General features: G+C 38.8%; 1 protein-coding gene across 2 annotated transcripts in view; it reads right to left on the bottom strand.

The window, feature by feature from the left end:
• The window catches only part of MYO1D (myosin ID), a 350,569-nt gene that overhangs the window by 135,068 nt on the left and 199,680 nt on the right, over positions 1–15,821 (bottom strand). For both annotated transcript variants that reach the window (XM_059907002.1, XM_059907003.1), the window contains exon 20: positions 6,793–6,906. In XM_059907002.1, coding sequence (XP_059762985.1) covers positions 6,793–6,906 — 114 coding nt within the window. The remainder of the gene's footprint in view (positions 1–6,792; positions 6,907–15,821) is intronic.

Below are 15,821 nucleotides of genomic sequence, written 5' to 3'. Positions count from 1 at the left end.
TAGGTGGTCACAAAGCATGAGCTGATCTCCCTGTGCTATACGGCTGCTTCCCACTAGCTACTTATTTTACATTTGGTAGTGTATATATTTCAATGCTACTCTCTCACTTCGCCCCAGCTTACCCTTCCCCCTCCCCGTGTCTCCAAGTCCATTCTCCATGGTAAAGACCTGTTTTAATAGGAGCAGCAAACTGGTGCCCCGTGGGCTGAATATGGCTTACAAGACGTGTTCTGTTTGGCTTACATGGCATTTAACAATCAGGAGACCTTACATATAATACAGACTTCAGCTTTTTTTCTAGGTGAATCCAAAGGTCTGGCATACTAGACTCTGGCGTGGTCACAACCGATTACAGTGGAGTGGTGACTGCCCCTTGATGGGTATGAACTTTATTCATTTCTGAACCTGACTGACTCCTAAAGGAATCTGACTTTTTGACAAAGAAAATGGGTAAACAGCAAGCTGTCCCTTCTGCTAGGATCTGCTTTACCAGCATCCCCAGCTCTCTTTTCCTCCACATGGATACAGCTAATGAGAACATTATATTGGGAGGAGGGTGAAACTGAAGGGAGAGATTTTGGAAATTTGTTATAATTTTAGAGTTCATAAAATCTTTGCCCAACAGTCATTAAAACTGTCTTTGGCACAAAGATAGACAATAGACCAACAGAACAGAGTAGAGAAACTAGGAAGAGACATATGGACACACTTGATTTAGGACAAATGCGGGGCTGAAGAGCAATGGGGGAAAGATGGTCTTTTCAACTGTTTACCCATACGGGAGAAAAATAAACCCTGGGCTGATGCCTCGCATATACACAAAAATCAATTCTAGGTGGACTGTAATATGTCAATGTGAAAGGCACAGCAATAAAGCTTATAGAATACAGCAGATGAGAATATCTTCGCGACCTTGGGACAGGGAGTGATTTCTTAAACAAAAATAAAAAAGCATCAACCTTAAAGGAAAAAACTGATAAACTGAACTATATCAACGTGAAAAATGTTGTTCACAGACAACACTAAAAGAATGAAAAGGCAAGTCCCAGAGCTGGAGAAAATATCTGCAACACATGTAACTGTCAATGGGCACACAGGCAGAGTATAAAAAGAACTCCTAGAAATCAATTTCTAGAAGACAGCCCAATAGAAAAACAGCAAGAGACTTGAACAGGCACTTCATAAAAGACATCCAAATGACCAATAAACACATAGAAAGGGGCTCAACCCTATTAGTAATAAGGGAATTACAAAGAAAACCCACAATGTGTATCCGTCAATGGATGAATGGATAGAGATGTGGTATACATTCACAATGCGATATTGTTCAGCCGTGAGAAAGAAGGAAATCCTGCCGTGTGCAACAACCTGGGTGAATCCTGAGGGCATTATAACGGAAATAAGTCAGACAGAGAAAGACAAATACTCTATTATATCATTTATATGTAGAATCTAAAAATGATAAACTCGGAGGAACAAAGAGTAGAGTGGTGGTTGCCAGGGGCTCAGGGGAGGGTGGGGAAAATGGGGAGATATTGGTCAGAGGGTACAAAGTTCCAGATAGAAGATGAATAAGTTCTTGGGATCTGTTATACAGCATGGTGATTACAGCTAATAATACAGTATTACATAACTTGAAAGTTGCCAAGTAATCAGATCTTCAATGTTCTCACTACAAAAAAGAAATGGCAATTATGTGACGTGATGGAGGTGTTGCCTGATGCTATGGTGGTAATCATACTGCAACAGATAAATGTATCAAATCAACACACTGTACACCTTAAACTTACACGATGTTATATGTCTGTTATACCTCAATTAAGCTAGAACCGTAACTACCACATACCTATCAGGATTGCTGAAATTCAGGACTGTCAGTACCTAGGGTTGGAGAGGAAATGGAGCAACTGGAACTTTCCCATTTTGCTGGGGGTGGGGATGGGGGTTGTAAACCAGTATGACTACTTTGGAAAACTGGAACTATCTACTAAAATTCAATAGCAGTCTCACTCCTGGGCGTTTGTCCAATGAAAATGTATGCATCATATAGACACCAAAAGACATGCACAGGAGTGATTTTTAAAATCTCAAATATCCATCAACATGTGAATGGATAAACAACTTGTGGTATATTCTCACAAGGGAATGCTACACAGTGATGAAAATGAGCAAACTAGAATTGTATGAAATACGTGGCTGTTCTCGTGAAGATAATGTTGAAAGAAACACAAAAAGGAATACACAGTGTTTGATTTCACTTACATTAAATTCAAAACGAGCAAAAGTGTGCTTCTGAAAAGGAAGGAAGAGGTAGCGACTGCGAGAGGACACGTGGGGTTTTTTGGGGAGTCCTGTTAATGACCTATATCTTGACGTTGGGGACAGTTACACAGGTGAACTCACTTTGTGATAATCTGTCAAGCTATACGCTTAAGATCTGTGCATTTTTCTGCATGTAGGGCATACTTCAATAAGCAAGTGAAAATATTTGCCCAGATGTGAATAGCAGTAGAGGGTGTGCTACATGTCAATAAAATATTCCAAGGGTCTGCCAATCCAATGCTCTCAGTTTTACTTAAATGACACCAAGTGCCCATTAAAGTTAAGTGCTTGGGGCACTTAGGTGCTGCTGCGTTATAGAAGTTCAATGAATTAGAAGATATAGATAATGAATTGGATGGGTACTTTTTATGGTGCATTAGGAAAGCAACAAATAGTGGTCCCATATTGCCTGGCTGGGAGCTATAAAGAAACTGAGGAAATACTTTTCTGCTGAAAGCACAGGTTCAAAAACTGGCTAGACCCATTGTCAAATTGCAGCATCAGCTGAATTTTTACCTATGGCGGTCGTCCATGGGCGCAATTTAGGTCCTGCTTGACAAAGACTGGGATCCTGGCAAGTGGAATGGCGGTAGGTGGGAGAGTCCAAGGACCCAAGGATGCCTGATGAATGTAGCCTACTTGAAGCACTGCTCTCCCACTGACTCTTTCCCACTAGGAAAACCTAATGACCCACCTCAATAATCAGCAGGTCCAAATGTGGCTGGGGCCTAAGGACAACAGTCAAAAATTGTAGAGGGAAGAGATCATTTACACCTCAAATGAACTGTAGTCATTATCGGTGCTATGCTAGGAGAAGTCAGGGAAGACTATGCATAGATTTGCAAGTGCTTGACAAGGAGCTGAAGTACCAGTTTGGATCCTGCAGAATTGGTTGCTATGGTGAGGCCTCATCAGAGACATGGTGTTCAATGTTACTGCAGGATGAAACTCTAATGGTTTGGTGGGTTGGCTGACTCAGACCTAAGCCTAGCACTGGCCCAGGCCATCTGGCAAGAAAGGTAATTGTTAGTAAGAAGACACACAAGGAGAAGTAGAGACAGAGAATGGCAGAAACTTAGACCATCTTAAGCATCATGTTGCTGAGGGGGTCACGGAATAATATGATCCCTCAGAGCTGCCTTAAAACCTGAATAGCTTCCTGGGTTTCTGTGAGATTCCTTTCCCTTACTACCACTTGTATCCTTTATCAATAACAAAGCAAAGCATTACTTGAGATAGTATATAGTCATATTGGGGCCCAGGGCAGGCCCCCAAATATGTCTCAATGGCATATCGATTGTTTTGAATTAAAGTTACTTAAGAAACAACCAAATGCAAGAAGGACACTTTGATGCTCCTCTCTGTTTCTCTGAAACTAGGAAATAAACCTCTCATGTGAAAGGTGCCTTCCCTGGGCTGGGAGGTAGAAAGACATCATTATCGTCAGAGACAGGGAATTCAGGTCTGAGAAGCCTGTATAAATAAACCTTGCTACTTCTTTACTAATTTACTACCCAAGCCCAATCTTTGCTTAAATTCCTTATAATTATGCACCCGAACCTAAGTTTCTCTGTCCTGTCCAATCCTCACAAATTTATTGTTTCTTTGTACATAAAGACATAAAAGTTACCTGCTTTTGGTCACTCTCTGTGCATCATTTTATGATCTCCTGTGCCCACAAAACTAAGTTGGGTTTTCTCCTGTTAATCTGCCTCGTGTCAATTTTATTATTAGTCCAGCCACAGGAACTCAACAGGGACAGGGGGAAATTTCCCCCTCCCCCTAATACCAATCTGTTCCCTGGAGCCAGAAAAGTCCAACTAACACAGGAAAGGCACCCGGGCAGAAGGAGGAATGAAGAGCAGAGAAGGGGAAGAGTAACTGTGGGATCCTCAGCTATATGTTTCCACTGATTACTCTTATTTCTGAAAACTTTCCAACTTGATTCTGAAACACAGTGTTCCCAAAGTTCTTTCCCTTCCTGGAATAATTCATAACCTTATGGAACTGAAGGGAAATTAGAGCTCATTTGGCACATTAGAAGAGAGAGGAGAAAATGGAGGTCCAGAAAGAAGAGATCTCCTTTTTATTCCATTTCCTTCAGCCACTCTCTTTTCCCCACCATTTAAGCATGGATGTTCTCAAATCACCTGCCCCTTCTCCCTCTAGACTCATAATTTCAGCCTCCAATTATACATGCATCTGTCTGCTCTTAAATTTTTACCCTAAGTGCTGAATGCTACCCACCACTCCTTTACAATATTAGACGCCAGTGATCTGTGGGGTATATACTTACAAGTTTCACCAATACCTGAAACTCAACTTAGTTAAGATTGAAATCTTTCTCCTTCATCCCCTCCCAGCTTCTTCATCCCTGCTATTAGCAGTATCATTTTTAAAGGTTCCTTGTCTTAAACTTTGTAACTGCAAAACATTTCATACAAAAAGGATAAAGAATAAAATAACAAACACCCATGTCCCTATGATCCAGACTTAATATCTGGCTGTGTTTGCTTCAGGCTGAACAACATTTTTATAGGTAGACACGGCTGGAGGTCCTGTGCCCCATTCAATCTGCTCCCTCCTAAGAGGGCAGTTCCTCCCCAAAGCAGGTCCCGAGACAAAGGCCGATGAGCCTCAGAATTGATCCGGGAGGTGCAGGTACACGGGCGAGGGAGTGGGCAGGTGGCTCAGGAAGGGAAAGCAGCCAGTAGGGCCCGTTACTAAGCAGCTAACACGGTGGGCAGCGCAGCCGATTCCTACAGAAGGGCTCCAGCAAATGGTGTGAAACACACCTGAGAATCATTGTGACCGATGAACGGTGGGGACGGAGCATTTATACCCCACACCCACTAGTCATTTGGGTGGCTGGGTGTTTCCAGCCCTCCATGGACTCCAGCAGCCTGAGGGAAGCCTTTCGACAAAGGTGTTGGCTGTGAGAAGTTAGGCTGTTGTGTACAAAAATGGTAAGGGAATACAAGGGGAGGCGGGCAGAGTACCGACAGCACCTGTGACAGTGTGTATCCATCCTATTGACATCGTTTACCTTTACGAGTGTTAAGCATGGTTAATTTTTGTATAATATGATATTATTGATAACACTGATGATGATAATGATGATGAAGGGTAACACTGACTCTAAGTGTACACCAGTCAACATGAAAAAGGAAGGTAGTTTGCGAAAATAACTTCGGTTCAAAGACCTGCTTAACTACTTATTGAACTCGTATCACGTGCCTGATTGATTTCCCTTTAATAGAAAGTAAGGAAAAGAAATAAGGTACACTTTATTAGACTTTGACAAAATTTGGTTTTCTCCTGTATCTTCCTTCATCTCCTTCTTCGAGACTGCAGGGTTATTAGGCTTAAACTGTGATGGCTATATAAGACTACAAGTCTTTGCTAAGAAGACTACATATGATCAAGAATGTCTCAGAACATCATTTCCTTCTTAGCTGCAATCCATTCGCCTTCCTACTAAAGGGAGAAAGGTGTGTATGCATGTGTGTGTGGGATGGCGGGACTGGGTGACGGAGACAAATCTCAGCCTCATCATCGGGTGACAGGCCTGCAGGGATGTTCTAAATTATTTAGCAAAGCCAGGAATAGTTTGTCTTCATTGAACCTCACAGCCAACAGGACTCCTGATTTAACGAAATAAAACTATAAAACAGTATGTTTCCTATTCCCTTTTGCAGAGGCCAAAAGGATTTAAAACAATCTTTAAATAATACTCCTCATAGATCCCATGATTGGACAAACCCAGACCTCCCTCTTTAAGAACGAGCGGACAGAGGAAAGTCACGTGACACATGGAAAGATCCAGCAGTCCAGGAGGATCTTTTTAAAGATCAGAACAAACCGTCACTTGTAAAGCAGACCCCATACAGCAGGATAAACAAATTTTTTAACGTCTCAAATTGAAATTCAAGGAGACACCCACCAAATTTCATATTTCAAATAAGGAATGATTAGAGAATTTGAAAACCCCATGGAGAAAGTGAATAACTAAGCGGGTTTAGATCAGAGGTAAAATATATTGGTGAAAATAACTTCTGGAAACAGCATACATTTTACATTTAAAAGAGAGGTAACGTTTTCATAAAGTAATTCCCTATTATTTCTCTACCTGATTCCATTTCCACATAAAAACAAGCCTTATGAAAATCAATAAGAAAATACATTTCATGTCATAACATTTAAGTAGTGAGTGGGATTAGTGATAAAGGTCACGTAGAATGCAGAGTCCTACACTTTAAAACAAAACGCCTTCGTTTTTCTACTGGAAGCTTTGATCCTCCTTATAGAAAATCGTACTTTTGTATAAAACATGAGATTGGCAGAAAATTTTAGGAATTCATGGACTCCCTAAAGCCCCAGAGGTTCTAGTGATCAGTCTGGTGACCCACTCGTGGTCTATGAACACCAGGTTAAGAATCCTTTATTCAGAGAGAAGCAGAGAACACTTACATTGTATAGAGGGATAGTCTTCATCACTTTGTACTGCTTTGTGGGATCCATTTTATACAGGTGACGGTCAGTGACAAAAATTGCTCGATCTTCCACCTTACTAAAGCGATTCACCTGTAAGAAAACAAAATAATAAACCATAATATCTCATCAAGAATGAAATCAAATGATCTGTCAGGAAAACATCTAGGAGCAGAGGTGGCTGGCTGTGAAGCCAGATTCTGTAATTGATGTGCACCACCTATGACCACTCTCTGGATGCAACAGAGATGGAAAAGGAGTGTTTCCAGATTTGTGGAATTTTACAATGTAAATTTCCCAAGTTTACTATCTAACAGGGAAAACAAGAAGAACACAGAAGAATTAAAGAACTAAAAACACGTAACCCAGACACTATAATGAAAGTGAAAAGGCAACCCACAGAATAGGAGAAAATTTTGTAAATCATATATCTGAACAGGAACTTTTACCTAGAATAAATAAAGAATAGAATATAAGTTGTATCTAGAGTATATAACTCAATAATAAAAAGACCACCCCCCCCTCCAAATTTTAAATGGGTAAAGAATTTGAAGAGACATTTCTCCAGAGAAGACATACAAATAGCTGTAAAAAACATGAAAAGATGCTTGACATCATCAGCCATCAGGAAAACGTAAATCAGAACAACAATGAGACACCACCTCACACCTACTAGGATGACAATAATAAAAAAGACAGTAACAAATGTTGGCCAGGATGTGGAGAAATTGGAACCCTCACTACTGGTCGGGGTCTAAAATGATGAAGTTGCTTTAGAAAATAGTCTGGCAGCTCCTTAAATGGTTAAACATAGAATTGCCATGTGACTCAGATAGTCCACTCCTAAGTATATGCACAGGGGAACTGAAAACATATCCACACAAAAACTTGTGCCTGAATGTTCACAGCAGCCTTAATCATAATAGCTAAAAAGTAGAAACAACCTCAATATCTATCAACTGATGAATGAATAAAATGTGATGTATCCATACAATGGAATATAATTTGGCAATAAAAAGAATAAAGTATTGATACATGCTATAATGTGGATGAACCCTGAAAACATGCCAAGTAAAAGAAGAGAGTCACAAAGGACCATATGTTGTATGATTCCATTTATATGAAATGTCCAGAATAAGCAAATCTATAGAAACAGAGCATAGGTTAGTGGTTTCATAGGGCTGGGGGAGATGGGAGGTTTGCGGGGAGGACAGCTAAGGGGTGTGGGGTTTTTTTTTGGGTTAATGAAAATGTTTAGCAATTGGTTGTAGAGATAGATATATAGCTCTAAACACACTAAAACTGTATACTTTAAAATGGTGAACTGTATGTTAAGTGAATCATATCTCAATAAAGCTGTTAAAAAAAAACCTGTTTGAAACAACTCATTCTGTCCCTTTCCTAACGCACTGGGCAGGTATATTTCAGATTAAATTCCCTAAAACATGTTTATGAATCTATATGTTCTACATTAAATCTACTTATGTTAAGTGAAATAAGTCAGAGAGAGACAAATACTGTATGATATCACTCATATGTGGAATGTAAAAAATACAACAAATTAGTGAAGATAACAAAAAAGAAGCAGACTCACAGAGAGTACAAACTAGTGGTTACCAGTGGGAGAGGGCAGGGGTAGTATAAGGGTAGGGGATTAAGAGGTACAAACTATTAGGTATAAAATAAGCTACAAGGATATATTGTACAACATGGGGAATATAGCCAATATTTTGTAATAACTATAAATGGAGTATAACCTTTATAATTGTGAATCACTACACTGTACAGCTGTAACATACAAAATAAAAAAGATTAAATATCCAAAAACAGATAGTGCCTTCCTATTGCATATAGCATAAATAATTTCCTCATATTATTACTCTCCATAAAAAGAATGCACCATATGAGAAGGCAGTAAGTGCCCACACAGAAAAGATTCAGCGTAAGCTAAATAGACATCTGATGTGGGTGCGGTGGAAGGGAAGGGCTTTAAATAGGAAGTCTAAGGATCTCCAAGGTACCCTGCCACTCAGATTCTACGATTCCTTTATCTGACTTTCAAGAGTTTTCCTATCTGCCACTATTCTACTTATTTGACTTTACATATTTCTTCAAGGGCTCTGGCTCCTTTCTGACAGGTTTCCTCATGTCATGCTCTCTCTTAAATGATTTTCTACTCCCTCCTTTTTCTCTTTACCCATGTATATGTCAAGATAATGCTCAATTTCTCATTTATTATAAAACCTCTTCAATTCCTCTAGTAAAAAATGATCACTCTCTTTTTTTCTATTTAAAAAATTTTTTTAATTAAAAAGTTTAAAAATTATTTATTTTTAAAATTGAAGTATAGTTGATTTACAATGTTGTGTTAGTTTCAGGTGTACAGCAAAGTGATTCAGTTATACATATATGTATCTATTATTTTTCAGACTCTTTTTATTTATTTATTTATTTTGGCCATGCCGTGCTGCATGACGGATCTTAGTTCCCTGACCAGGAATCGAACGTGTGCCCCCTGCAATGGAAGTGTGGAATCTTAACCACTGGACTGCTAGGGAAGCCCCTCAGATTCTTTTCCCCTATAGGTTATTACAAAATATTGAGCACAGTTCCTTGTGCTATACAGTAGGTCCTTGTTGGTTATCTACTTTATATATAGTAGTGTGTATATGTTAATCCCAACCTCCTAATTTATCCTTCCCACCCCTTTCCTCTTTGGTAACCATAAGTTTGTTACCTATGTCTGTGGTTATATTTCTGGTTTGTAAATAAGTTCATTTGTATCTTATTTTGTTTTTTACATTCTATATATAAGTGATATCATATGATATTTACCTTTCTCTGTCTGGCTTATTTCACTTAGTATGATAATCTCTAGGTCCATTCATGTTGCCACAAATGACATTATTTCACTCTTTTTTTTCATGGCTTTTTTCTGAACTTCTACAACACAGTTGTAGAATCAATATATAGGATATATGCAGAATTAAGAATGAAACAAAAAACTGACCCTGAAACTAAAAAGCACAGGTTTTACTTTTAAAGCAGGATACCTGAGAATAGGAGAAACTATTAGTCTAAGTGCTTTTGCTAATGGAAAACACTGGCTACATCATTACTCTTTGCTTGGAGAAAATGATAGAGAGGAAGGAAGGTTGGCCGATGCTTATAAAAGCAAGACAATTCAGTTACATCTATCCTTAGTCTCTGTATGAAGTGGAGTTACTATTTATATCTCTCTTATTAAAAGGCAGAAGTTCTCACTTAATAATTGGAATGTTTTAATAATTTTAAGGACAGCTGACTTGTAACTTTTAGACCATGGATGCTTGTCATGAAAAATATACTTGCTAAAATAGCTGTGTGGAATGCTGTGTTTTTTAAACTTATAGTTGAAGCTATGTTTAGCAAAAGAGGTTGATTTTACTTATTAATCTTGTGATAATAAATCTACTGACTATATCCTCACTAATCGAGCTCTAATTAACTGAGCCAATATCAAAGGTTATACAGATTGTCTTAAAATTGGAAGTCTATCCAAAAGCTACTTTCCTTATAAAATAGCTACAAATAAGTTATCAAAATAGTCATAAATAAGACTAACAAATTCACTTCAAAACAAAGTAAAAATCTCACATACAACTGTAGGATTTCTTTTTTTTTTTTTTTTAATGCAGGTTAAGAAACAGCTTAACTAATTTGTGGTAAAAGAAATCGGAACAGTGGTTGCCTTTGGTAGTGGTGGGGCTTGGCTGGGAAGGGAGCTGAGGGAGCTCTCTCTCGTGATGGAAATGCTTTGTATCTTGATGGGGTTGTGATTTACACAGGCGTATGCACTAGTCAAAGCTCAGTGAACTGTATACTTGAGATCTGTGCATTTACCTGTACATAAATTATACCGTAATACAAACAAATGCATGAACAGAACAAGAACAATGTAGAATCTCAGATATCCAGGGCAGGTTTTTATTTATTGCCTTACTATTTCATGAACAGTACTCCTGTGTTCCAGCCCGCCTGGAAGCTCCTTGAGGGTAATGACCGTATGGTGCCTTTTTTCTTGTACCTCACAGCCCCCAGTACAGAAGTGGGCAACCTGTAGGACTTAGTACATCCTTGCTGATCAGTGGGTTTTGAGAGCACTTTTTTTTTTAAAAAGCTTGTTTTTACTTTCTTTTTAAAAATTATTTATTTATTTATTTATGGCTGCATTAGGTCTTCATTGCTGCGTGCGGGCTTTCTCTAGTTGCGGCGAGCAGGGGTTACTCTTCGTTGTGGTGCGCGGGTTTCTCATTGCGGTGTCTTCTCTTGTTGTGGAGCATGGGCTCCAGGCGCGCGGGCTTCAGTAGTTGTGGCTCACGGGTTCAGTACTTGTGGCTCACGGGCTCTAGAGCATAGGCTCAGTAGTTGTGGTGCATGGGCTTAGCTGCTCTGCGGCATGTGGGATCTTCCCGGACCAGGGCTCGAACCTGTGTCCCCTGCATTGGCGGGCAGATTCTTAACCACTGCGCCACCAGAGAAGTCAACAGGCTTTGAGAGCACTTTTAATCCCACAGGATAATTTCAAGAAGTCTTCTTCCCTACATGAGCCAATCAGTGTTGACGACAGGAACTGTCTGGCTGGAAAACAGATGGAAGACGGCTGCAGCACACTGCGGAGGCTGCATTATGTAAGAAAAGCATCTCCCCAGTGGCAAGTGAAAGCACAGTGGCTCAACAGCTTCAGTCCCCACTGCCCAGTTGGGTCGTGGAAAAACTTCATGTCTTCACTGAAGAAAGGGCAACCTCGGACTTCTCGCTTTTTTATTTCTGAGGCTGGCAGCCATTTTATTCGTCAGCTGTCTCTGTAATGAAAAGCTCCCTAACATGGCATGTACTACATAAGCACACGGATTACTGTTTTGTTATTTTTTATTCTCCTTGTTGAAATTGTTGAGATTTACTTGTACATTTTCTTTTCTCTCATAAAGTATCTTTTCCATGCATTAATTTAATTTTTCCCTTCGGAGTCTAAGTCCCTGGAGGGCAAGACGTTTACGACCAGCCATCACTATAAGACTCTGCACACAGAATGCCAATGGACCAGAGAAGCTGTCCTCAGTGGTTCCGAGTCTGTATTTGCAATGACGCGTTGCTTGGTAGTAGCTACCCTTCTAAGATCTCTTTTATTTCTTTATTTACTTTTGTTAAGAAATTTTTTTTTTTTGGCTGCCCTGTGCGGCTTGTGGGATTTTAGTTCCCTGACCAGGGATTGAACCCAGGCCCTCAGCAGTGAGAGCGCGGAGTCCTAACCGCTGGACCGCCAGGGAAGTCCCTAAGATCTCTTTTAGACTCACAATTTCATTGAGTAATGTGTCTTTTTATTACCAGAAATCTAAAGATGGGATTGAGCTTATTTATTTCTACATTTTGAAATCCAGCACCCAACTCCTATTAATTGAAAAAAAATTATACTGGTAAGCATTTACTCAAGTTAAGTAATTTGATAATTTTTTTCCCCAAAATTTACAATGTGCATTTTCAAGCACTTTAAAAACTGCTGATGACATACAAAGGAATGACATGAAGTCCTCTGTTAACAATAGGAACCTGAGACTGGTAGATGGGAGTTGAGATAGATAAGAAACTAAAAAGTGAAAGTAATTTCATAGAAAGAAAAACATAATATAAATAAATATAAATATAATTTCACATAAAGAAAACAAAACTGGATAATGGGTTTGGGAGAAAATGTACGTGTCTGATGCTACAGAGTGCTACTTTGCTAGAGAGTCAGAGAATGCCCACATTTGCAGGTAAATCTTTTCCTAACAGACAGAATTAACCACAGGATATTTTTGTAAATAAGTAGTTAACAACTTGTTGATGAGGACGGTTCAATTTTAGATTTGGGTAATATTTAAATCAAGATACCAAGCACTAAAAATTTCTGAACAACTACCATGTCATGTGTCTCAGTGACTGAAAGGAAAAGGAAAGCAAAACAAAACAAAACAAAAGAAAACAACGAAAGAACCAACTAAGAACCTTCCCCTTAGTAGACCAGAAGGTATAGTTGTGATACAGTTAACTAAATTAGGATAGGTAGGGTAGGATGTAGTGGAATATATTGCTATAGGTAGGATATAGCAAACTAAACTTCAAGTTTTAGTTTGAATTTTATTGTCTTCTCCCCTTTGCCTCATAGTCTTAGAAATCAGTCCATTTTCTAAACATTCCTTTACACAGAGCATATTTTCCAGTCTTCAACTTGACAAAAATGGTATCTGTAATTAAGAGAAAAACAGAGTCTATGTGGTAAAGTAATAACCAGTCTTGGTAGTAATTATTTACTTCACATAGCAACGGTTTTTGCCATAAAAGAGAACTGGCACTTGTCATAAGAGTTGAAACAAGGTGGTTGCAGAGCTTCTACATCAGCGTTTTTCTAAGTTGTTTTGCACAACCCTAGCCTTGTGCAATGCTTTGTGAGAGACAGGTTTCCAAGTCAAGCTGGTTTGAGGAACTGCAAACACCCTCCTCCTCCCTCACCGCCCCCCCGCCCCACCAGTGGTGTTCAGATCCCAGGGATACATCAAAGGCTCATAGAATTCTGCACTTAAAAAGCATGTTTAACTGTTTAACCCAGCCTTTCCCAAACACATTTAGTTGTGGAACTCTTTTAAAAAAACAAATTCATATTCAATGGAACATTGGTTTGTGAAAACCCTCTGGGAGAACACTAGTCATTTGTATCCATCTTAGAATATGGAAAACGGAGAACATCTAAAATAGAATCTGAATAACAAGTAAAAGTAGGGCTCCTCATCTTTTGTGAAGTCACGCTGAGAAATATATGTGTGTTGCAAAAGAAAATGAAAAAAACAAAACTTGTTGCATAATTTCACAAGGTCACACAAGATTCAGAAAAACAATAGGCACAGTGGTAAAGTGGAGGGTATAGCTCTTCTTATGATGTGTCCATGAGTTAATCTGGAAACCAACAAACAAAAACCTAAAAGCAGTAGTTCCACTGAAGCACTGTTTAGAAACATTTCATTCTTTTTAATGTAGAAATGTAATTTCTAAAGAGAACAGGTCAAAAGACTTTACCTTGAGGTTTAGCAACTCAAATCATCCTTAAAGCATGAATCAAATGAGTGGGAAGGACATTGATGTAACGAAGGAAAAGCTTTGAGTTGCAAAACTTAGCTCAATCAAAACGGAAAAGACAAATGTCTTACATACACATGTGAATTTGTAAATTCAGACTTACTTAAAGTAGTTCTGGCATAGGGACACAATTTTTGTTCCTCCTAAATTCATAATGTAAAAGAAAAACTAGATCACAGACTCAGTGTTAGATAAGATCTCATCTGATGTATTCTATTACCCAAGCTAAAACCCTCAACCAGAGAAAAATCCCTATCACTTGCTCTTGCCTGAACACCTCCAGAGATCTGTCTGTAGGTTTCATCAACTCCACAGGGGGCCAGAGATAAAGTTTCCCTGGAGTCAGACCAGGAGAGGACACATTATGGGTGCAACTAACTATTTACACAGGTCTCCGACCTTAAAGGACATTTTATAATTGTAGTTAATGGAAAGTGGCTGTTTTGAAAAGAACCAAAGCATAAAGAAGAGGGCTTTAGTAAAATCATATCAAGTTTCCCTCGGTACATCCTTGGGGATTGAAAAGTTTTTAAAGATGACATTATCTAAGCTATAATGTGAAGAAATACACTGTATTATTTTGCATGGAACTTAGAAATACAGAAGCATGACTAAAAAGTTTTCAGTTTTTATGCAGTAGGACCCAGGGAGAGACATGCTGTCAGACATCAAATTGTTATCACTAGAAAGACAGAACCAGAGATGCCAGGCTTTTCTATAGCAGATGATGTAATTCTCAAAACCATCCAACTCTCTCTGATCAGTTGTTCTGATGACTAATTTGACTTCCCAGATATCTTGATACTAGAAAGGAAGGTATCCTAGATAGTAGATAAATTCACTAAATGAATTCACTAAAATGGTACATTCCTTTGTCAAATTCAAAAACTGGCATCATGGCTTATACTGTTTTGTGTGGGTGTGTGCATCTGGTTAGCAAAAGTCATTTCTTGGTTGTCTGATCAGCTCTAGGTATACTTATAAAATAGAGTTTCTGGATCTAGGAGTTCAGAATTAGACTCTACACTTTGGTAACCACCCCAAGCTACTGACAGCAAGCTTTTCTTGGAGACGTGTATTTCATTCTAAGTTTAAAACAAGCTGCTATTTTGTTAAAAAGTCTGTATTATACTGAGTTGATCTTTTTTCCATAGAATATTTGAACACTAATATCCATTAAATAATAATTCCCCATTACTCCCTCCCCGCAGCCCCTGGTAACCACCATTCTACTTTCTGTTTCTATTAATTTGACTGTTCTAGATATTTCATGGAAGTGGAATCACACAATGTTTGTCTTTTTGTGTCTTATCACTTAGATAATATCTTCAAGGTTCATCCACATTGTAGCATGTATTTCATTCCCCTCCCCCCCCTTTTTTTAATGGCTGAACAGTATTCCACTGAATGGACACACATATTCTTTATTCATTCATCTGTTGACGGACATTTGGGTTATTTCCACCTTTAACTACTGTGAAGAATGCTGCTATGAACACTGCAGTACAGTCAATTATCTTTTAAAGAGATTTAAGCGATAAGAAAAATTTTAGGTATTTACCCATGTAGCTACCACTTCCCTTGCTCTTCATTCTTTGGGGTATGTCCACATTTCCTTCTGCCTGAAGGACTCCCTTTAACATTTCCTATGAGTGCATATCTTCAGACATGCCTAAAAAAGTCTTCATTTCACTTTGGTTTTTGAAAGATACCCTTTGCTAGATACAGAATTCTAGGTTGACAGGTTTTTTTTTTTTTCTTTCAGTAAAAAAAGTTTTAGGGTTTCCCTGGTGGCGCAGTGGTTGAGAGTCTGCCTGCCAATGCAGGGGACGCGGGTTCGAGCCCTGGTCCGGGAA

Source organism: Balaenoptera ricei, chromosome 20, assembly GCF_028023285.1.
Source record: "Balaenoptera ricei isolate mBalRic1 chromosome 20, mBalRic1.hap2, whole genome shotgun sequence".
Taxonomy (NCBI): Eukaryota; Metazoa; Chordata; class Mammalia; order Artiodactyla; family Balaenopteridae; genus Balaenoptera; species Balaenoptera ricei.
The sequence above is the reverse complement of the archived record's forward strand: the minus strand, read 5'-3'. Positions and strand labels throughout refer to the sequence as shown.